Genomic DNA, 24,323 nt, shown 5'->3' on the forward strand with positions numbered 1-24,323 from the left:
AAACACCACAAAGTCAGTAAAGCGTTCAAATTATTTGCAAAGGCAATCCAGGAAGCCAAACTTTTTAGTGAGTTGAATGGACAAAAAAGCAGATAAAGGGGGCTTGTTCCACTTCATGGATAATGTGTCTTTGCCTCTGTGCTAATCACCTTGTATGAGAACAGTGCAGAGAGCCACACGATTTTTGCCTACAAAAGTAGCAGATTGTTTTCTGAGCTCAAAATTGTCCTGTTACAATTTATGTAAAAAAACCACATTTTGGGGAGGCTCTCTTCTCACCAAGGCCCAGGATTAGACCCAAGTTGGCAAAGATCCTGGAGGATGTCCTCTTATAAAAACCTACTTTAGAGATGTACATGAAAAGCAAGTGGCCGTTGTGCATTGTGGAAGTTACTTGATAAGAGAGATAGTTTTGGCTGTGTACAGGCAGCGATCTAGAATGGAAAATAAATTAAGGCTTAATAAGGTTTAACTAAAACCATACATTTCTGAGCTTATTGCTGTCTTCAAGAATCTTAAAATGGAACATTTTATTGGGAATATGTCCCACATTCCAAGTCAAACAGATTTCTGCAGTGATCCTCTAAAGACCATCTCTAGCAACCAGAGAAGGCAGATTGAGTGCTACTTCAGCACTTCTAGCAAAAGAAGAACAATGCTGCTGCCACAGCTGGCTGTTCTGTGCTGGAATACCATAGCATTTCTGTATATTCTATAGAAGAACTGGAATTTGGGCTTATTTTCCTTGACCTTTTAGCCCATAGTGACCTATTCAAACAAGTTGGTGAAATACTCTGGCCTCCTCTATTTAAGAGGTTTGCTCCATGGGATGTCATTTTTCTGTATACACCAGGAAGGAGATGCTCCATGGGGTGAGGTTCAGTAGGGCCTGCCTGAAGTGTTTGTGCTGAAAAGAATATCCTTCTAAGCCATCTCTGTGTTCTTGAGCTAAGTTCTAGGTTCAGAGTCTAATTGTATGAAATTGAATGGCTTTTTATTTTGGTGGAAATTTCTCTTAATGCCTTTGATTTGTGTGAGGAGGAGGGGATGGAACTATTAACATGTAGAATCATAGGAATATAACAATTTGTGGATACAGCCAAAGGGCTGTCTAGTCTATTCCCCACTTCACAGCATCCACATCCTTATTACTAATTTAATATTTCTGCCTAAGGGCCCAGTTTTACCCAGGATAAATAGTATCTTGATCTGCAAGCCATCATATTGAAATCAAATTATAGAATTTGTCCTTGCATTCCTCTGTTAACTGCCTTAGTTTGCTCCTCATACCAAGGACTGAATAAAAGGCCCCCTGACACCCAACATAAATTCCTCCTCTTTTAGCTTTAACATGAGATTATGAATTATACCTTCCCTTTGTAATATGAACAGGTCTTGCCCTTGATATTTGCCCTCAAATGCAGGGGCGGCTCTAGGATTTCCGCCGCCCCAAGCAGGGCGGCGCGCCGCGGGGTGCGCTCTGGCGGTCGCCGGTCCCGCGGCTCCAGTGGACCTCCTGCAGACGTGCCTGCGGAAAGTCCGCTGGTCCTGCGGCTCCGGTGGACCTCCCGCAGGCGTGCCTGCGGATGCTCCATCGAAGCCGCGGGACCAGCGGACCCTCCACAGGCACGTCTGCAGGAGGTCCACCGGAGCCGCCTGCCGCCCTCCCGCGGGACGCCGCCCCAAGCGCGCGCTTGGCGCGCTGGGGTCTGGAGCCGGCCCTGCTCAAATGATCAAGCCCTGGCCATAGAAATAGCAACTAGAAGTAATGTATGGCTGCTTTTAGATAAATGCTCCCTAATAATAAATACACATATGTGTTTACTATTATTCAAGCCAGATTTCTTTGTGATCTGAAAGGCAAAATAAAATAATTTAGGTATAACACGTGAGTGTGCAATAAATAAATGTATCAATTTAGGGAACACGTAAAATTGTTTTGATTTATATAGAAAATAAGAGTCTTTGCCCATCCGTTTAAGTGTCTCAACGTTCATTTGAAATTCAAATATCGTTAATTTTAACTTCCACCAATTCCACCTACCCCCGAATCAGCAACAGAAAGGCCAAATGAAGACAGAAACAATCCCTGCCTGCTCCCACCACTAACAACCCTTATCATTCTCCTGCTCCCCTCCTCCCCCACATGAGTTAGGGAGAACAGATGGGTTTTGCAGTGTGCTTTGAAGGCCAACAAGTTCAGCTATTTAGGGCCAAAGGGAGGGGAGTGACTTGAAAGGCAGTGGCCCTCAGTTCCCACCCTTTTATACAAAGGGCAGACCCGCTCAAGTTTAACTCATCAGAACTGCAGCCATATGATTTGAGGAGAAAAGCAGCCTCTCAGGTAGGTGGGTAGTCTTGGGCCATGCAGGGCTTTGTAGGTCAAAACTAACATCTTAAACTCTGCCCAGAGTAATATATCAGCAAACTTAATATGAGGTGGGTCAACGTGGACCAATATCAACCATCATGTCCTTAATGGAGTCCTTTTTCCAGCAACCTACTTCTCCCAAATGCCACAAGAACATTAGCAGCAGCTTAAGCCAACCACGAACTGTTGACTGCCAACTGCCTGCACCTTCCTCACAAGCCCCTGCTACCGGCTGCTGTGAGGAACAGGATACTGACCGAAATGGAACATGGGTCTGGTTCAGTAGGGCAATTCCTGTGCTATGAAAATACATGACAGAAAAGCAACACCTCTCCCAGGGGACACCAGCCCTGTGGACCCAGCTGCAGGAATCTAGCCTCTAGGAAGAACGGAGCAGAGAATGTAAATTACAGTAGTTGTCTCACCAGGAAATCTCAGTGTATTTAACAGCAAAAGACTGAAATTCTAAAGTAGATTGATCTGACCAATTTAAATACTCTTGCAGTACTTCCTCTGAAGACCCCAGGCTGACTTTGCAGCCTCATTCTGAATCGACCCTAGACCAGCTCACTCCGAGTGGTGTGGGATCTCACTAACATCCCCTCTTTCTGCCAGAGCTTCAAGTGCATTAGAGAGAGAGTCCTGAGCTGTGCTTTATAACAAGACGTGCTTGAGTGTCGATAACACCAGTGCTTTGGAAATTCAGCACTGCTTTGGGGAAATATCTCTTACTTGATGTTCTGAGGCCCTTCCTCTTAGGAAATATTCTTGCTTAATGTGGGAAGGGATGAAAGCAGAAATTCATTTTACCAAGACAACCACAGAGTTGGCTGCCTTCTTGTCTAGCCACACTAGCCAGTGATTAAAAGCCTGGTACCGGCATTCTGGCCAGCAGTAGGTTGCCTAAAAGCTGTTTTGGTATGACAGTGCTTTGTTTTTCTGCCTCAAGTTCAGCTTCCTCCTTTCCTTTTAATTAGCTAATCACTTTCTAATCCAATCCCCCCCCTTTAAAGCTTTCACCTCTGGTTATACATGCTCAATATAAAACAGAGGACAATCAGTATATTTTTCCTAGATCTAGCAATGCTGCACCTGACTGAATTGTAGTAGGTCTTACTTATTTTAGTTTGTGCAGAGGGAAAGAAAATCAAGCTACTGCTGAAGAAACCCAGCTCCCTGAAGAACTGCAATTGATTTGATAGGGCACTGTCAATGTACATTAGTTCTGAAATCCTTGATGATAGATTGCCTACAAGTCTGGAGTAAGCAAAACAAATACACCTAAACAATTAGAAACGATTTACTGGTAAAAAAAAATTTGCTCTTTACCAGTCCAGTAACTATTTTTATATATAAAAACATCAAACTAATATTTTTTTAGGAGTGAAGATTTTTATCTAGCATGTTTTCTTCTTTTAAAAAGTGAAAACTTGTTAAAGATGCTTTAAGATAGACAGATAATTAAACTTCAAACACTGCTGCTAAAAACAGTTGTGCTTTTTTTGTTTAGACTTTCAAAATGCAGCAGCTTAATGCCACTATTGTATGAAGGGGAAATATGCTAATTTGAAGCACATTTCCCATCAGAATCCCTTTCAGTCATGTCATAGCTGCAATATGAATGATGGTAAAAGAGGGAAGAATGGAGAGGCCTGTATTATGAGAGCGCCGCTGTTTGTTATTATGCATTAAGAACAGGGATGAATAGAGCTGAAGAGTTCAGTCACCCATGAAGACCTGTGGTCTGCTGGCTGCACAGAGACGAGCGGGTTCTCATGGGTTCAGTCTGGTCTCCTTGCCCGACTGACTCTTCTTGAAATCTTTTCTATACAGATGCATACAACAGGGGACCGCCATGTACCTCCTTCAAGGAGAGCAGTATACGCACAATTAACTCCCCCCTCCTACAATCAATATATTATCAGAGGAACTCTAACCCAAGCCTCTAGCTTGTCAGCCAAGAAGTCATAGAAATAAAGGAGCAGTTCTTGGCCTGATTCAGGGGAGGTTCACCTATGCTCAATTCAATATTTAGAAATCTTTATCTGTGTCCATATAGCCCATCCCACAGCACATAAAATCTGATCTGATGTTGTTCTGTATATGAACCCATGTACACTTATCAATATGTAATTTTGACAGCTACATGCTTCTCATAGTTACAACTCTTGTATCTTTTCCATTTTTTTCCCTAAATAAAATAAGCTTATTAGACCACACACAGTTTAATCTGCATTCACAACTATTTCCCTATGTGATAAGAATCTAGCATCCTTACTTTCTATAATACCTGATGTTAGCAGCAAGGTGACAGTAGTGTTTTCTACCATCTTGTTTGGGCACCACGTTCCAGAACTAGCCTAATAAAGATATGCTTTCCTATCTGTTGTAAAGTTGTAAGCAAATTGCATTTCTGAAGATCCAAAAGTAAAATAGTGTGTTTTCAAGAGCAGAATCTGCCAATCCTACAGACATAGATTATGGTAATCTCATAAATAGTCTGCATTTTAAAATCTTTATATAAAATATCTTTAATAGAGATTTCTAAAGCAATATAAATATTAAATACCCCAATTCAAATATAAATAAAACTCAACCAAATACATATAGAGCTGGGTGTCTTTTAGATATATTAGAACATCTATAAAATGTATCTTGTGGTTGAAAAAAGTCAGTGGCCTGTCTTAAAATGTTGTCCCATTGCTTCATCTTATGATATACTGCCTATATTGGCCTATATTGATTGGCCAAACAGTTGTCCTGTTTGCATCTGGGAATCAAATTAAGTCTCATCTGTTTTTTAGTTTTATATTTTAATCAGTGTTAGTTTTGTGTAGTGTACAAGATTGATCTATACTTAAGTGAACTCATACAATGGAAATAGAAGGAATGATGTGAACTACTCATAACTAAGCAATGGATCTCCTGATAATGATATTAGGGTACTTGCCTGAAATTGTGCTTAAAGCAAGAATAAACTTACAGATCAAGTAATTTGGGGCCTGAAGAAGCCAGAAAACAACTTTCTAATAGAAAATTAATCTAACAGAAATGTGCTTTTGCTCATATATTTCACTGTCACTGCTGTCTTTTATTTCCTCTGTATGTGATAGCAGTGCATTTTAAAAAAATAAAATAAAATAAAACCCCCACCCTTCTTTTAACCATTATCCCATTTACATTTTTCAATTTATTTCTACCAATCAATCTTTGAACAGCTAAATCGGGCTGGATGATTTGCTCAGGAATGACCATATATATGTCATGCTTCCAATAGTGGCACTGGGGTATGCATAAAGGGCAAAGCCTCAGTTCCATGTTGACCAGGGTACCTCTCTGAACAGCCCATAACTGTGAAGTGGCTTGGTCTGTTGCCCACTATATTTAGTCAGTGCTGTGCTCCAAACAGTCCAAAATGGAGCTTAGCCAGGGAGAAGGGAAGGAGCTTATTGATTGAAGATCATCTCTCCCTTTATACCCTTTTCCTCCTCATCTCTCTCTCTCACTCTCTCTCTCACTCTCACTCTCACTCTCTCACACACACACACACACACACACACACACACACACACACACACACACACACACAAAAGGGGGAGTCTGGAAGGACAATGAATAATACTGAAAGAAACCTAAGGGTGGTGATAAAGACCAAATTGAGCATGAGTTTACAATAAATGCTGTTCAAAACTGCACAAAAATGCCCAGTGCAGTTTTGAACAGCATATGTAGAGGCATCAAGTCACAGAGCAGGTATGTAACAATCCCTTTCTATGCAATTGGCAAGAGAGCACCAGGAATAGTGCCTTTAATCCTGCAAAACTCCAGTACCAGAAAGACACTGGCAAACTCAGAGAACCTAATCATAACCACAATCCAAAGGTAGGGGGGGATTCACTTATGATGAAATATTAAACAAAAAAACTATTTTAAATAATGACAAAGTGTAGACATAGTGGCTTAAATGAGTGTTTTAAATGAGTAAACACCAAGTTTGGAAAGAAACTATTTTGTTAGGCATAATTAGGAGTAATGAGATGGAAAATATGATGAACTTCAGTGAAATCTCCCTGCTGGTGAGGTCTCTGGAATAGTCTCCCAAGCAAATTGTTGAAAACCTCAGGACTTGGGGCACTCACATAGTGTAGGGACCTGTACTGCCCTGGCAAGGGAATTTCTAAACAGCCTATCAGGGAATTGTGAATGAAGACTGCTGCCCTGTCCTTAACTCACCCTGTAGTGCTTTTGTCTTGAAGCTTATTTTGTAGGTGAGATCAGCCGCTGCTCTGAGATTCAGCAAAAGCTAGACATGACATGATCCAGACATAATTCCAAATTTTCTAGCTTCAGTCAGGTTAAGTTACCCAATATTATAAGATAGGGGCTTTTATTTAATTATTTTGAGTTCCCCAAGTGCACACTCAACTTTTTATGTGTGCAGCTGCTTGTGTGTAAGTGAAAGAACGGTTAAACACTTTGGCAGCCATTGTTTGTTGCCCATGAACAGCATTCTCAAGGGCATTGTGCAGTGCAGAAAGAACCGTTACTTTATACGTGACTAGGATTCCAAGAGGTGCAGTGCTCCAGCTCACAAGAGGGGCTCGGAAAAGCTGCATTTGTTCAAGTAGCCTGGCACATACTTAGATGAGTTAATTGGGAACCCTCAAAGTAGAACTTGCTCATGTCCTGCAGCCCTCTTAATGAGGAAATCTGTACTTTCAGAGAATATGGTAATTAATTGGGAACCCTTTAGTCAGTATCTCATCTGAGGATTTCATGATTAAATATCTTGTACACGAATCAAAAATACATTTATAATTTAACAGGTGACCTACAGTTGCCGTGGGTAACCCTGATCTTTCTCACCTATGGTTTAAGCTCATTGAATAATGGCAGACTCACAAGGTGTTGAAATCAGGGTTTAAATAAACATTGGTTTCAACAGCTTGTACCCAACCATTTATTTCAACACTTTCTCTGATGTCAGCATTTTGACTGAGATGTGGGGGGAAGGGCGAGAGGTGTGTGGATTAAGTGGCTACTGTATAAATTTGCCAATATTTCCTGGCTGAAATCCTGTATCTGTTTGAAGTCAATAGTAGTTCTGCCATTGACTTCAGTGGGGCTAGGATTTCACCCCAGATGTTTTAGATGAGGCATTGATAGGCACTTGTTCAGGAATGGCTTCTTGCAACACACTTGTGGCTCTCTTGTTTTGGTGTCAAACTCACGAAAAGTATGTAAAACTAAACGTCTTTCAGAAAGATGGCAGGGCAATTAAAACACTGAACTGGATGTCAGCAAACTTGGGTAGTATTTTTGGCTCCACTCCAGGATTCCTGTATGATCTTGGGTGGACAACTCATTTAATCTATAAAATGGTGATAAAATATAACTTTATCTCCCAGGGCTTTTTTAGTTTTTTCCTTCATGTTTGTAAGATGCTTTGAGATCTTGAGCTGGAAGACGCTATAGCATTGATCTATGCACACATGTGCACAGATTCACTCTCAAACTATGTGTTCCAGTGGCTCTATACATTACAGATTTGTCCTTTTTTCAGTTCTGGTGACACTGATATATTTCTACAGTCTGAAGAAACAAGCCATGTGTTTGTTTTTTTAATTGAGTTTGATTGCAGCATGAGATTCAGGCAGCATTTTTTTCTCTGGGTTCTAGTGGCATATAGTACAAATCACATTTTGTTCTTGTGATTTGTCCCCAAAAACCCTACGTAATGTTCAACACTTTTGTACTGTACTTCACATTTTCAAAGCAATGTGCAAAAATTGAGAATTAACTGGTTTAAAAACATGCCATTGGGATGTAAAGTTGGATGTAGTTTTGCTTTTTCCTCTATCTATTTGATATATAAAAAATAAAATTTTACTTTTAGATGACCTCTTGCTTACCAAGTATCTCAAATACTGAAAGTAAGAAAGCTTTTACAAATTTGAGGCCAGTAACTCTTGGAAATCCAAGCCAAATTCTTTTTCTTTCTGGTCCACCCAGTGGTGGATTAGCCACTTGGCCAATGGGGCCCATGCCGAGGGGCCCTGGCTAATTGGGGGCTCTGGAAAAATGGGTGCTCCTGCTCCATCCACCCAGCGTTTCTGACGGGAAGTGGGGCAGGCCCCCATGGCCCAACCTGCTCCCCAGCAGGAGTGCAGGGCGGGGCAAACTTCCCATCCCCATTTCCCCAGCAGGAGCACTGGGAGGTAGTCGGGGGGGAACTGCAGGCAGAAGGGGTGGGGAGGGCCCCCACTTGCTCTGGCCCAGGACTCCTCAAAAGTGTAATCTGCCTCTGGCCACCACTGTACAACCTAATTTAAAGTGTTGATAATGCAAATAATCATATTCAACTCCAAAAGATGGAGGCATCCTTCGAGCAGTCCAGGGTTTCATTGTAATGAAATGCTAAAGCAAAGAATGATGTCTTTTGAGGTGAGATTTGGAGAGAGTGGCACTGGTTCAGACAGAGAGCACCAGATGGATGAGACAGCACAGCTTGAAGTGCAATGCCTCTACATCCCAGGCTGCAGAGAGTCACAGATAGGGGAATAGATCAGTCAATACTGGAGGCCTGGAAAAAGTGACAGGAGACTATAGGTAAATGGGAGTGCAGAAACAGGAGGTGAGGCAAGTCAGTGGAGAGTTTTGAGAATAGAAGGGTGGGTAAAAGGTCTTTTTGACCTCTAATAGGTAAGGTTCTGTTCAGTCATTCCTTGCCAAGTCTGGAAGCACTCTTTTTCATAGATTCTCAACTGTTTTGTCTAGTGTTCTTTTACATGACCGGTGATAAGCTTTTGCCACTTTTGGCTTGCAGACTGGGGAGTCTTGCCCGTGGTATTCAATCTGTAATTTTATACTATAACACAATTTTCCTTGGCACAATTTCATCCCCTTTCTCTTAGTTTTACCCTCATAGATCAAGTGAGGAAAGATTCCTTTCCCTTTTGGGTATTTGCAAACTTCAAATACAGAGCAGCTGTGGGTATCTGGAGGTTTGAGAGAGAGAAAACTCTATTCCTGGTTGTGGAACAGTTCTGATATAAACAGGTCTCTTTCCCACCCCCATCTATAACAGGGATCTCAAACTCAAATCACCATGAGGGCCACATGAGGACTAGTACATTGGCCTGAGGGACGCATCACTGACACCTTTTCATATAAAGGTACAAAAGCCCCCTGCTGCCCCTGGCCCTGCCTCCACTCCACCCCTTCCATGAGGGCCCGCCTCTTCCAACCCCTTCTCCAAAGTTCCCACCCCAACTCCACCCCCCTCCCTGCTCCTATTCCAACCCCTTCCCCAAATCCCCACCCTGGCCCTGCCTCTTCTCCACCTGCTCCCCGCTTCCCCGCTCTCCCCCCGAAAAGCGCTAAGCGTTGCCAAACAGCTATTTGGTGGCGGGAAGCGCCTGGAGGTAGGCAGAGGAGCGGGGACGTGGCACGCTGGGGGGAGGGTGGGCGGCGGGTGAGAGGAGCTTGGTGGCTGTAGGAAATAACTCTGAGGGGGGTGAGGCGGGCACAGGGAGCTTGGCGGGCCACAGCAAATAACTGCAGCCCGCGGGCCATGTGTTTGAGACCCTGATCTATAATATATTGTGTCATACAATAAACAACATAACATATGATAGTGAATGTGGTATAAACCTCTAAGGAGATGCTTCAGCAGATCCAGAATTAAGTACAGATGACAATTTTCTGAGGTGACATGAAAGATGTTAGAGGACAGAGTTCATGGTCAAGGATGATTCCAGTTTATTTAGCTTTAGGTGCAAAGTTAAGGTCTAAGTTGAGAGTGAAAACAAAGGACTTTAGTCTTGTATCAGCTCCAAGCTATGCTGCAGCATCCTACTGCTGGATGTTTCATAATCAAGGCAGAGAAATAGAGGGATCCACAAGTGAGTCAGGAGTGCATCTGCATAGATGTAATGTCAAAGCTAGCAGGGAGATATCCCAGGAGAGGGATGCAGAGAACCGAATCTTGCAGTATTTAAAACAAGAATGAGTGAAGTGAGTTGGGTGGTGGCTGAGTGAAGTGAGTTGGGGGTGGCTAAGTGAAGACCCCATGAAATAATTTGAAATATGAGTTAAACCCGAGAGAAGAATGCTAGAAATGCATCTTAGGATATGTCTACACTAAAAGAGTAGTTCGTTTCAACTTAATTCGAATTTGTGGAATCGACCTTACGAAGTCGAATTTGTGTATCTACACTAAGGACACTAATTCGACTTTGTGAGTCCACACTAACGGGGCCAGCGTCGACTTTGGAAGCGGTGCACTGTGGGAAGCTATCCCACAGTTCCCGCAGTCCCCGCTGCCCATTGGAATGCTGGGTAGAGCCCCCAATGCCTGCTGGGGGAAAAAATGTTTCGAGGGTGGTTTTGGGTAACTGTCATCATTGAACCGTCAATCACGCCCTCCCTCCCTGAAAGCGCCGGCGGGAAATCTGTTCGTGGTCAGTGACAGCGCGGACGCCACAGCACTGCGAGCATGGAGCTCGCTGCAGTTATGGCCGTTTTCACCTCCTCGCACCTTATCTTCCACAGTCAGCTGCTGAGAAATCGGGCTCCTTTTCAATAGTGCTGCAAGCACTGGTGGAGCATAGGGGATGTTTTACCAACATCAACGTTCGGGTGGCCGGGCAAAGTTCATGACGCGCGTGTTTTCAGGAACTGTGGTCTGTTTAGACGCCTGCGGGAAGGTAGTTTCTTCCCGGACCACAAAATAACTGTTGGGGATGTGCAGATGCCTATAGTGATTCTCGGGGACCCAGCCTACCCGCTAATGCCCTGGCTCATGAAGCCCCTTGGACAGCGACAAGGAACTCTTCAAGTACCAGCGAGCAGCGTGACCTGTGACTGTTCAGTTTCTTTACAGAGAAGCTTAACCTGCCCCTGTTTCTTTACCCAGTTACTGTTGACTATCCTCTGCAGTTACATACCCCGTTCACCCCATTTCCCCCACTTCCAACACACGTGTAAAAATAAAATACATGTTCCATTGTTACTTAACAAAGGTTTCTTTATTAATGACTTTGCGTTAAAGGGTTGAAACTGGGATGCAGACTGTGCTGCGTAGGGGGTGCGGTGATGTAAAGACCGCCTCTAAACTCGAGGAATGACAGGCTTCTGCTCCTAGAGCGGTCCGCAGTGCCGGACTGGTTGTTTCAACGGAGCCTGCCATCCTTCCTTTTTGGGATTCTGTGTGCGGGAGCTATGTGACCTTGGCGGAGGAGGACGGATACAGATTCCTCTGCTGCGTGACTCTCCGGTCCAGGACAAGGACCGCTGCATAATATCTGTAACCGCCCTCCCCCGCTACAAAGTCACGTCCCCCCCCCCCACCCACACAGAACCTGGAAACCACCTCCCATACTGACCAGGGTGCCTACTGACTGCACTGTGTGTGTGACCTGCTGCTGATCCTGCCCCCGTGTCTGTACCCTGGTAAAGGTGACTGTCCTATGCAATTACCAACCCCCTTCCCCACCCCCACCCCCTTCAAACACAGTCTTCTGTAAAAAAACATGACGGAAACAGTAATTAACAGCAAAGTATTTTTAATAATTAACTAGATAGGGAATGAAACTGGGATTTGGGCTTGGGTGAGTCAGGAAGGGAAGGACTTCTCAAAATTTAGGGTATGAGAGCTTTTGGGTACTTGAGCACTCTGCTGGGGTGCAGTGACAGTTTTCACGGCCCCTGGTGCCCCTCCTTCTGGTTATTTTGGGTGAGGGGGGTATGGGACTTTGTGGTGGGGGAGGGCGGTTGCAGATACACTGCAGGGGGGCTCTGTCCTCCTGCCTGCGGTCCTGCAGAACATCCACAAGGCGCCGGAGCATGTACGTTTGCTCCCTCATTAGTCCAAGCAGCGTTTGAGTCGCCTGCTTGTCTTTCTCACGCCACCTCTCCTCCCGTTCGCTGTGTGAGCGCTGGTACAGAGAGAGGGTCTCCCTCCACTGGCTCTGCTGGTCCGCCTCGGCTCGGGAGCAGCCCATAAGTTCAGCGAACATCTTGTCCCGTGTCTTTTTCTTTTGCCGCCTAATCTTTGCCAGCCTCTGTGAGGGGGATGCTGTGGCAGGTCTGGAGACAGTCGAAGCTGTGTGATGGGAAAAAAGGAGTGAATTCCTTGCAAAGATACATTTTTGCGAATAATGAACACAGTGTAGTCTGTGTCTGTGAACAAGAGCATGCACAGCACCTATCTCGTGCGCACTCCTGCAGCAGGCAATCCGGAAAGCATAAACTCTGCCCCTGTTCCACCCCATCGCAGTGTCCCCCGAGCCTTGGAATTCTGGGTTGAGATCCCAGTGCCTGATGGGGCAAATTTCATTGTCGTGGGTGGTTCTGGGTAAATGTAGTCACTCATTCCTTCCTCCGGGAAAGCAACGGCAGACAATCATTTCGAGCCCGTTTTCCCTGGATTACCCTGGCAGACGCCATAGCGTGGCAACCATGGAGCCTGTTTTGCCTTTTGTCACTGTCACTGTATGTGTACTAGATGCCGCGGACAGAGGCGATTCAGCAGCGCTACACAGTAGCATTCATTTGTTTTTGCATGACAGCAGAGATGGTTATCAGCTATATTGCACCATCTACCATGCCATTGTAAATTGGCAAGGTGAGGATGGTTAACAGTTCTACTGCACTATACCTTCTGCTGCTGTCATAGGTACTTCTGGCCGAGATCAGCCAGGGGCACAAAAGACAAAACTGGGAATGACTCCCTGAGTCAATCCCTTCTTTATGGTATCTAAAAATAGAATCAGTCCTGCCTAGAATATGGGGCAACTGTACTAGGGTTGCAGTGTATCAGAGAACTAGAGAGCACAGCCACTCCATGTCACATCCCGCAGGAATGACGAGCTGTATGCCATTCACAGGGGGTGCCCCTGCAACAACCCCACCTGTTGCTTCCCTCCTCCCCCAGCCTTCCTGGGCTACCGTTGTAGTGTCCCCCCATTTGTATGCTGAAGTAATAAAGAATGCAGGAATAAGAAACAGTGACTTGTTAGTGAAATGATATGAGGGGAAGGCAGCCTCCAGCTGCTATGATAGTCCAAACAGAACATTAAGCAGTGTGGGGGAGAGGAGACCAGCATCCTGCTGCTATGATAGTCCAGGCAATACAGAATCTTTTCTTTACACATGAAGGGAGGGGGCTGATGGAGCTCAGCCCCCTGTTGCTATGATGAAGACGGTTAGCAGGCCGTCTACTTATGGGCTGATGACGAGGACGGGTAGCAGTCTTATTGCACTATCAACCACCCATGAGGCGGGGGGGGGGGAGAGGATGCTACAGTACAGTGCCGCAGCATCGCATCTACCAGCAGCATTCAGTACACATAGGGTGACATTTAAAAGAGTCAAGAGATGATTTTTTTTCCTTTTCCTTCTGGGGGTGGGGGAGGGGGGTACATTGACGAGCTATGCCCTGAACCGCCACGGACAATGTGTTTGACTGTACAAGTATTGGGAGCTCAGCCAAGAATGCAAATGCTTTTCGGAGACTGCAGGAACTGTGGGATAGCTTGTGTCCTCAGTCCCCCCTCCCTCCATGAGTGTCCATTTGATTCTTTGGCTTTCCATTACGCTTGTCACGCAGCAGCATGCTGAGTCTCTGCTACGCCGTCTGTCTGGAGATTTTTTAAAAATACTTTGGACCAGGCATAACATTACAGTAATTCCCTTAATTAGATGCAGGAGTCTCCGAGCGAGATCACCCTGAGGACGGTCACTGAAGGAGATAGAGAGCGCATGCTGCGTGAAAGCCAGCACAAACCAGGGGCCTATGCGGCCATGCTCGGGGAGGAAATGCTCCCTGAGTACCTCATGAAAGCCTGGCGCGGAAAGGTGTGCTACCACGGAGCACCCAATAAGGCAGCTCTCCCTAGGAACCTCCTGCGTAGGCTTTTCGATTACCTCCAGGAGAGCTTCGTGGAGATCTCCCAGGAGGATTTCTGTTCTATCCTCATATATGTAGACCTCCTTTTCACATAGTTCAGATTCCTGTTCCATTATTAATAAAAGTTTACATGGTTAAAGCACTTACCGACTACTCCTTCCCCTGATTCAGGGTCCGGGTTAACGGCCGGGGAGGATTGGTAGGGGATCTCCGTGAGGGTGATGAAGAGATCCTGGCTGTCGGGGAAACCAGCGTTGTAAGCGCTGTCGCCTGCCTCGTCCTCCACTAACCCTTCCTCATCTTCCCCGTCCGCGAACATCGCCGAGGAACTGGCCGTCGACACTATCCCATCGTCAGAGTCCACGGTCACTGGTAGGGCAGTGGTGGCAGGCTCCGGAGTGTCCGTTTGCCGCTTTGGTCTTCTGGTAGCCTTGTCTCAGGTCCTTGATTTTCACACGGCACTGCGTTGCATCCCGGCTGTATCCTCTGTCTGTCATGGCTCTGGAGACCTTCTCGTAGGTCTTTGCATTCCGTTTTTTGGAGCGCAGCTCCGAAAGCACAGACTCCTCGCCCCACACACTGATCAGATCCAAGACTTCCCGGTCAGTCTATGCTGGGGCCCTCTTTCTATTCAGAGATTGCATGAACTCCTCTGCTGGAGAGCTCTGCATCGTTGCCGGTGCTGCTGAGCTCGCCCCGTTGTCCAACCAGGAAATGAGATTCAAACTGGCCAAACAGGAAAAGGAATTCAAATTTTCCTGGGGCTTTTCCTGTGTGGCTGATCAGAACATCCAAGCTCGGACTGCTGTCCAGAGCGTCAACAGAGTGGTGCAGTGTGGGATAGCTCCCGGAGCTACTAAGGTCGATTTCCATCCACACCTAGCCTAATTCGACATGGCCATGTCGAATTTAGCACTACTCCCCTCGTTGGGGAGGAGTACAGAAGTCGAACTAAAGAGCCCTCTAGGTCGAATTAAATAGCTTCATGGTGTGGATGGGTGCACAGTTAATTCGAATTAACGCTGCTAAATTCGAATTAAAGTCCTAGTGTGGACCAGGCCTTAGTGAGGCACTGGAAAAAGATATAATGTTGAACTGTGCACTTAAGTTGATGAGAATCTACAGGGGATATGGCCAGGTAAGTATTGTGAAAATAAGATGTTAAACTCTACAGTGCATTTGAACTCAAAGTTTGAGTCAGCTCCCATCCTGTGGTATTGACTCCAGAAGATGGAGCTGAATATGAAGTGGGAGTGCATTTTGGTGAAAAAGAACAGACATGAAGTATGGCATTTGGTCACATAGCTTGGATACTTTCATTCAGCTACGACTTGGAAACTGCTGCAGGTGCTCTAGAGCAGTGATTCCCAAACTGGGCTTCGTGAACCCCATGGGATTCGCGGAATGTTACAGGGGGTTCTCGGGAAAGAATTCCCTAATGGCGGACAGAGCTGTCCATAGGGATCCTGGGCAGCACGGGGCCAGCAGCCCACAGCCCCTAGACTTCCAAGAGCTAAGCAGATCGAAGCAAGCATGTCTATCACACTGAGGAGATTTAAACTTCAAGACTCCTTATAAAAAATGGAAAGGGAGGTGAATATTTTTTGCTTTTTTTTTTAAATTAAATAGGCAGCTAGTATTGTTCTTCAGAATAATTTAAAAAACAAGTTTAAGCTTTTTTTGTAACATGTGCTGTTTGTCTGGAATGCTCAAGACCTGAATGCTTGTGTAGGAGGAACTCTTGAGTGAGATCTTGGAAAAGTGAGATCTTGGAAGAGGTGTTGCCATTTTCATAATGTAATAAAAATACTGTAATGATAAATAATTAATAATAAATAGTTGTAATAAGCATGTCATAAAAACAAATTTTGTATTTCCAAGATCAGTGCTTTTATAATTTATACTCAGGTACAGGAGAAAATCTCTGGAAATATTCATTTTTAAGAGGGTGTTTGCGAGACTTGATGTGCTAGTGAAAGGGGTTCACAGGCTGTTAAAGTTTGGGAACCACTGCTGCTCTAGAGGATATTGAGGTTGATAAATGTGCCCAAATCTTTATGCCCTAAAGGGGGAGGAAGAGGAAGTATATGTAATCAGGGCCGGCTCTAGACCCCAGCGCGCCAAGCGCGCGCTTGGGGCGGCGTCCCAGTGGGAGGGCGGCAGGCGGCTCCGGCGGACCTCCCGCAGGCATGTGCCTGCAGATGCTCCACCGGAGCCGCGGGGCCAGCGGACCCTCCACAGGCACGTCTGTGTTAAGCAGTGGCTATAGTATGTTTGCTTGATTTGCAAAGATTTTATAGTTATGTAGCCAGCAGATAGTATTAACTGGATAACTAGGCAGTTGAACCCATGTTTAAATCTACTGAGGCTTAAAACCCTTCAAAAGCAGCCATGTCTTCCACTTCTGGGACTACAAACATGGCCACTGAATGTTCAGTGAGTAGGGCTGGAGGAGAAGCCTACAGATGTAAAAGGACAACACCGTAAATGTCTGTGGTTATGTAAAACCTGTTTCTGGTAGGGAGGTTGTGTGCTAAACTTGGCAGGATCTATTTCACAGTTCAGTTGTTATTCCAAGAGGTTCTGCGTTAGCTCTGGTGAATTTATAGGTGTGGAAATATAACTGCTTTGGTTTTCACTAGCTCTTAGTGTGTGTTTTGTTTTCTTGGGACGGAAAGATGTGGGGTATAGGGCTATATTTGTTAAATATAGTATGTCATAGAATTTACCAGACCTACTAAAGCAATCTAATACATTTTACTGCCAGGGAATCACTCACTGTTACCTACAGAACATTTACTACAGTTTAGTCCACCTCAGTTTTAAAAGTCCCCTGTGATGGGGATTCCACTGCTTTCTTTGGCAGACTGTTCCAGGTCAGGAAATGTGCCTGATATTCAGCCAAATTTTTCCTTTCTAAATTTCAACAGTTACATCCTCTTTTATTATGCTAAATAATTTTCCTTCCTCCTTGCTTATTGGGAGGCTGTTTTCCTGTCCCCGTTCACTTAGCCAAGCTGTATATATTTAGCTCTTTATACTCTTTCCTTATTATATATTTACTCCAGGCTCATAATAATTTTTGTAGCTGATGCATCAGCTTCCTCCAATTTGTCAACATATTTCTGGTAAGCAGGTGCCAAGAACAGAACACATTTCAGGAGTGGTCAAGCCAGAGCTATATAGAAGGCCTATTGCTTCCATGTTGAAGTATGCACCCCAACATTTTATTGGATTTTTTTTACAGCTTTTTCACATTTTTCTCAGAATTACTGTTTTTTCCACATTTCTCCCTCCTGTTGATATTTTTTGTTTGAATTACAGTATTTTTCCACAGATCTTAGGTTTTTATTTCAAGATAAACCTTTTTAAAGTTTCCACCCACAATTCTCATCTCTGAAAGTCTTTAGATTATTCTACAACCTAGCTAACGTTCTTAATGCCTTCCAGTTCAGTTTAATCTATGACTTTCATTCATGTGCTGTTTACTCCTTTTTCTAAATGAATACTATTAAATAAGACTGTCCCTAATGCAGACCATTGCAGTGCACCCGCCCTGTACCACATCTCTCCTCTCCTCAACTTGTTACTTTGGCATGAGGAAACAGACTGGCTACAAAGGGTCCAAGTCATTTTGACTTCATTTTGAGAATAGGGTTTTGTGAGGTTCTGTACCAAAGGCCTAACCATCATAAAAGACAAATATATTAAATCTATTGCTTTACTTTGTCCACAGATTTGTAATATTATTAAGAAAGCAATTAGGTTAGGTGGTACCCAAACTTTCTGAATCCATACTACTTATTGGTTATGGTTCTCTTATCTGTAGTGACCAAATCCTGCTGGCTTTCCTCATGAAAGTAGTCCCATTGGCCAACATTTTCAAATCTGGGCATCTAAATCTTAGGGTTTTATACTGCTACCCATCATATTAGCATTCAAGTATAAAATCAGTAACAACAGCTAATCCTTAGTGACTTCATGAAGTCTTTGGCTTTCCTGTCCTTTTGGCTCCTAAATATATATTTAGCCATCTCAAAAAATGTGGCCTTTGAAAATCAGGCCTGTTACATATAAGAGACTAAATATGGATATAGGAGTGAACTGTAGACACCTAGGTTTAAAAAATTATGGCATTTAAATGTGTTGGGAATTTTATTGAAACTACTCTGATAAGTAAGAGCAGAAGGATTTGGCCCAAGACGTTTAAGGACTGATTTCTCTCACTATTTTATGAGAAATAGAACTTACCAGGATCACTCTTGTTTATGAACAGTCATTGGGTATCTGCCTACTTCTCTGACTTTTTTAAATAGTTGAGAATTTTCATTGTGATGAGCTAAATTCACCAGCTAGTCCCTTATTACCCTAGGATACCTATTGTCCAAACTAAGGTCCCAATACTGCTCTATTCATAGAAGTCCAGGATTGGAGACTCGGTCATTTTAGATATACATATAATATATACAAACACACATTTTCAAGTATTCTGCATGTTATGTAGTGTATTAAAAATACAGTTGCATTATTTTCCTCATAATCATTCATTACTGATGTCACTAGTTAGCAAATATGAGACAATTGGAATTTTGTTTTTTCAAACAGTTCAGCATGTCAAAGGAATTGGGGGCAGATTTTTAAAGCATCTCACCAGTATATGATTGCTATGAAGCTAAAACTAATTACAGTGCTTTGAACATATCGCACCACATGAAAATTGTCGTCGGTTATAACTAAACACTATATCAGAGAGTTGACACCCAACTTTAGATAACTTGGGGTTAAAAACGTGTACAGGGTTTGGATGAAATGTAGGTTGTTGAAACTTCACATCTATGGTTTATGTGTCAAGAGAAACCCAAAATAAAACCATAGGTTAAATTGCATGTACCGGGTATATCTGTTCTTTCTTTTCAAAAAATGTATGCTTGTATTATATGCTTACTTTAAAACCAGCCACTTTGGATATATATTGCAATCCTATGTGATACAGAGTCTCAGGATTTAGCCTTCAAAAATCCAAACCATGTATTTCAGCTTCAAACGTTCTTTGGGAAAAGTGTGAAAATTCTCTTTGTTGTAGCTCTCGAAAGCCTTTGTAGAAATGGTGGAATGTGTCCATTTACTTAAAGCGTATAATGAATTTTCTATAAGTTATCACAGATCTCCTTATCCTTTATGGATGCAAACTAGATTGTCACTGACATGAATAGAAGCAGCCAGTGTTCAAAAAGAAAAGGCACCTGCTAACAGAATTATATTTTAATATACCTACATATCTTTAAATATAGTTATTTATATTTATATACTATATTTAAATATTTAACATATTTTTAATTTATGTAATTGCAATTCTTCATTTTGACGATGAAAAATAATTTCAAATATTTTTAAATAAATTCGTTCAAAAAATAGGCAGTTATATTTTGTACTAACTGATTATCCACTGGGACCTATTCTGCAGTGTTCTAATGTACTTAACTCTGTTGCTTTAACTCCCAGTGTCCTGCTATAGGCTTAGGGCTTTGTTTCAGCAGTAGAATCGTCCACTCATCCCTCCCCCACCCCCACAACTCATTTTTAATTTCATTTTGAGCTGCAACTAAAATGTCACTCTGTTGAACTCCTGGAGCATAATTGTGTGACTCTCCCAGCATTGGTTATCTCAATCAACCCAGTCCTTTTGACTGTGGTTATCTGGATTTTAGTCTCTGGAAATCATTTTTGTTAGGCTTTTTAAAATTGTTCTGATGAAGGAAGGAGTAGATTCTTCATTCTAAAAATTCTTTGTGGTTGTCTGGGAAACAGTGCTCTTTACCACAGTGGTGGAGATATCTAGTGTTTGTATACAGCCTTATAATGTCCTTGGAGAACAGTGCATTCTCAAAAAGACCTACCTGATTTTGAGAGGAGTTGGGGTCTTGGGTTTAGTTGGGGTCTTGGTTACAGTGGTCTAGCACATGCATGTAATAGTACTGATGGCAGCAGAGGAGAAAGCAGTGCTTGTTCCATCTGCAGTGCTTGATAACAAAGGGAAAGAAGTGGAGGAGAATTAGGAAATGACTGAAGTACGATGATAAAGAGTGACTTAAAAGCCATCGCATCTTTCAGCAAGCTGAAAAGCAGGAGGGAGTGGGAGAGAACTTCACACTTCACTGCATCCTTGAATCTTTAGAGGATGATTCAGTAGCTAGAATTAATAATTTAATTAGTTTAGAAAGCTTTAAACAGTTAGATTGATGGCTCCTGAAGACATTAGTTCAAGTTCTTGAGTAGTTAATGTGTTCTTCTAGTGTTAGGTATTTCTTCACTACTTGGTGGTAGGAGGGGCGATCCTTGGAAAAAATGAGGGATGGTCTCCAGCGCCTGCTAGATTTGTTAATACATCTGTTCTAAAGTCCTGAACTCATTCAACAAAAACTACTTATGAACCAGGAAACCTTCAACTTTCAACAAATAGGTCTCACTTAAATTGGCCGGAGGTTCTACAGTGGTTTTCTTCTGAAGGCAATAAGGATAAGTGGGTCAGCCAAAACATTAAAAAACAACAACAAACCCCAAAGATAATTGTTGAATCTTGGGAAGTATGCCACTTATCATAAACCCGTTAAAATTGCATCAATTTGGATTTATTGCTATGCTCTGCGGGGGGAAGAAATGAAGTAGCAGTCTTCCAAATAGGACAGTATAAGCCAAATACATTAAGGAAATTGAACTAAATATGGCACCGCAATTATCAGAAACACTACCAGTTTATTGATAAATTGCAAGAGCCTCAGTGATTTTACTTGCAGAAACAAATAGCTACCTTTCCATTTTGACTTGTTACTTTCTGGCACTTCAGTGAAACTTGGAGATGTGTGTCGTTTAGCATCATCATCTTGTATTTTCATTTTCACTGATGTCAGATGCAAAAATGCCCCCAAATAAAGTTTTCTTCATTTATAAGGATCATTAGACCAAAATTTAATTCTGTTCTGTATAGGTTCTTATCACCATAGTATCAGAGCATAATATCACCGCCCTCATCACCACAGCATCTGAGTGCTTTCGTGTGTCAAATGTGGGTGGTTCTTTTTGTCATCCTCTTCCCAGGAGGAGAATTGTTTGTTACACAGCTTCATGTTAGCCTCCTAAAAAGCTCTGTGGTAGAAAGCACCTTTGTGCTAGAACAGCAGAGATTTTAGGTATCATATCCAGTATATTGCAGACAAGTTGGAAGGTAATAAAGTGGTGGTGAACTGAGGTCATCCTTCACAGGAGGGACAGAGTATTTTAATCAACCGAAGATGGTAGAAAGCATTTTTGGCAGATGCTGCTATTCAGAGCTAAGTGTCAATGAGGAATCCAGGAGTATTCTCAAACTGTGGACTGAATTGACCAATTGTGGATGTGATCCTCATCATCAAAGGAGACTGCAGCATGTCTGCAAACTCTTCAGAGTGCTTTTCTCTGCCCGCCATCTTGCTCTAGTTAAATATAAGGAACATGAAGGATATGGGACTTATCGAGTATGGTGTTGAATCCCCTCAGCAACCACTAAAGTCAGTTGATACCCTATTTCCTTTCAGGATCAGCCCCAGGGCCAAAATTTTGAAATTGGTTAAATCACTGACCTCCATGATCCCTGTGGATGTACTTTAATTCTCTTCTTTAATTGCCTAAGACACTGATTCAGAGAAGCACTTTAAAATGTATTTAGGTCCATCCCTTTTCAGGACAGTGCTTAAGCACATGCTTCATGCTAAGCATATACTTAATTTCTTCCCTGAAAAGAGTTGCTTCCCTGAATCGGGACCTCACGTTAGGCACCCATTTGAAAATTATGGACTGTATGCTTGCTTACCCAGCTTTATTTTTAAAAACTATTACATTGTACTTCTGTTCGTTTGTGGTCACATTTGTATTGTGATCTTTGCTAGCCAGAGGAAAAGGAAAGAATTTTAAATTCTGCTTTAAGCTCTCTGTGTATGTTATGTGGACACAGATACATCCATACACAATTGTTTGTTTTCCTTTGGTTTGTGCTGTATGAGAGCCAAACCTTACTTGCTTCTTAAAGTCAGCAGAAGATAAACTGGAGGCGGCGTGCACATTGTGTTTATGTTCTGTGCAAGAGCAGAGGGCATATGGGATAAATCAAAATGTGAAGCATAATAATAGGGTCCCATGGGAAAGAGAGCCTTGTGATTGTGTGATGACTCTCCTTAGAGACAGCAAGAGAGGGGCTAGTTTCATAGCTGAGTCATGCGACAGGAGGGGGCTTCTTTCATTCTCACATGCATCCCCACTTCTGATGTCACAAATCCATTCTTTGCTGAGAGAATTGATTAACATTCATTGGGAGCCTCTGGAGAAAGAGAGGGAAGGGGAAAGAGAGAGCACGCAAGGAGAAAGAGAGTGATTAGCCGATTCTTCCAATCCCAGCTACATAGAAGTTGGGACACAATCGGACACAGAATGGCTATTTGTAACTGGGGTCCTTGGTGACGTATGGCTGAGTGTTTCCTGGCACAAATCTTTATGGACCAGTAAGCAGAGCGAAATTGAAGCTGACAAGACTTTTTGCATTTTGGAAAGGACTGTAATCTACTGTAGTGAAGAACAGAGCCACTCAATCACTGCTGCTGTAAATAAGAGACAGAAGGGAGTAAGAAAGAAAGAAGAGAGATTTTCCTGGGAGGAGGGGGGAGGGAGAAAGCATTTTTGGTGGATGGTATGAAGCCAGCCATGGAAACTGCAGTGGAGGAAAATACAGAACAAAGCCAAGAGAAAAAAGGTACCCAGAGGTCTAACAATAGCCTGTTTAAATCTTTTCATTGAGGTTACTTAAAGCGGGTTAGACCGTTTTTGTCGCTCTTTTTAGAACAGCTCTTAAACAATCATTATTGCATCTTTCTAGCTTTCAGGGTTTTTTTTCCTGTAAGGCTTGACAGCAAATTTAATAGAGCAGGAATCTTTCCCTCTGTATATGTTCTCGCTGTGAAGCTTCTCCAGTCCCGTAAAAAATGGTGCGTTTTTGCAAAAGAAGCCTTGTTATTGCTCCTTCTTTGATCAGTTTTGGTAAAATAGAGAGAAAATGTGTGTAGGGTCCTCAGAACCATAATCAAAAAATTTCACTATGAGACTAGCCATGTAGCAGTGCTTTAGTGTTGTGCAATGCAGTGTGGGAGACCTAGGTTACAGGAACATGTAGCTTTCTGCCCGTTTAGAATGATATCCCTAGCCGCCTTGATGCAATAGATTGGTGCCAGATAGCAGACTGATTTTAATTCCTTTTCATCGTCTACATTTTACTCCATAGAGTTGTGTTTCTACAGAGGTTTCTCTATGGTAGGAAAAAGGAGAATAGTGCAATGAGTTAAGCAACATTGAAGTCCCAGTGTGTGTGTGTGTGTGTGTGTGTGTGTGAGATCCAGAATTGCTCCTTGATGGGGAGAAGAGTTCCAAATTTATTATTCGAGATAAGAAAATGGCAGTGTGGTAGGAGAGAGACTTAATTTAATCTGAGTGCTCCAGGTGATTTATTGATCTAAAGTTCAGCACTTCACAGGATAAATTCCACCACTGAAGGACTGTTATATTTTGGAATCAGACTGCCATATAATTCATGCCATTCAGTATAGCAGGCTATCGTAGAAAGAGGCACAATAAATTCTGCTGAGTGATACAGCTCTAACAAAAATTATCTTATTAAAGTTGTTTGTTATGAACTCTTGACAGTACCTAGATAATGAGATCTCCTCAGGAACTTGTTGCATGTATTATTTCTTAGCTATTATAATACCACAACTGCTTCAACTGCTAATTTATATCACTAGATTTTAGTGGGTTTTCATATAAACAAGCATTTAATTATATACATAGTGAAAACCTTTGAAAAAGCGTTTGTTTCCTTGGTTTGAAGTTTTGTTTTTCTTTTCTAGTCCGTCTAATTCAAAACCAGCATCAATTTCAACAAAATGAAATTTGGCAAGTGATTAGACCATAGAAAAACATAATCCCCAAGGGATTTTCCAAAAAAGAGTTACAATGCCAAGA

The 24,323-nt window shown here is 42.8% G+C and overlaps 1 protein-coding gene across 8 annotated transcripts in view; it reads left to right on the top strand.

Annotated features, from left to right (window-relative positions):
- GPM6B (glycoprotein M6B) overlaps nucleotides 1-24,323 on the top strand; it is a 139,302-nt gene that overhangs the window by 80,113 nt on the left and 34,866 nt on the right. The window contains exon 1 of one of the 8 annotated variants that reach the window (XM_045030392.1): nucleotides 22,676-23,061. The exons of 4 other annotated variants lie outside the window; for them this stretch is intronic. In XM_045030392.1, the coding sequence (XP_044886327.1) occupies nucleotides 23,001-23,061 (61 nt within the window). In that variant the 5' untranslated portion in view covers nucleotides 22,676-23,000. Of the gene's footprint in view, nucleotides 1-22,675; nucleotides 23,062-24,323 lie in introns of those variants that run through there. 3 more of the 8 variants (XM_045030311.1, XM_045030225.1, XM_045029888.1) reach the window with 3 other exon arrangements.

This window comes from Mauremys mutica, chromosome 1 (genome assembly GCF_020497125.1).
Source record: "Mauremys mutica isolate MM-2020 ecotype Southern chromosome 1, ASM2049712v1, whole genome shotgun sequence".
NCBI lineage: Eukaryota > Metazoa > Chordata > Testudines > Geoemydidae > Mauremys > Mauremys mutica.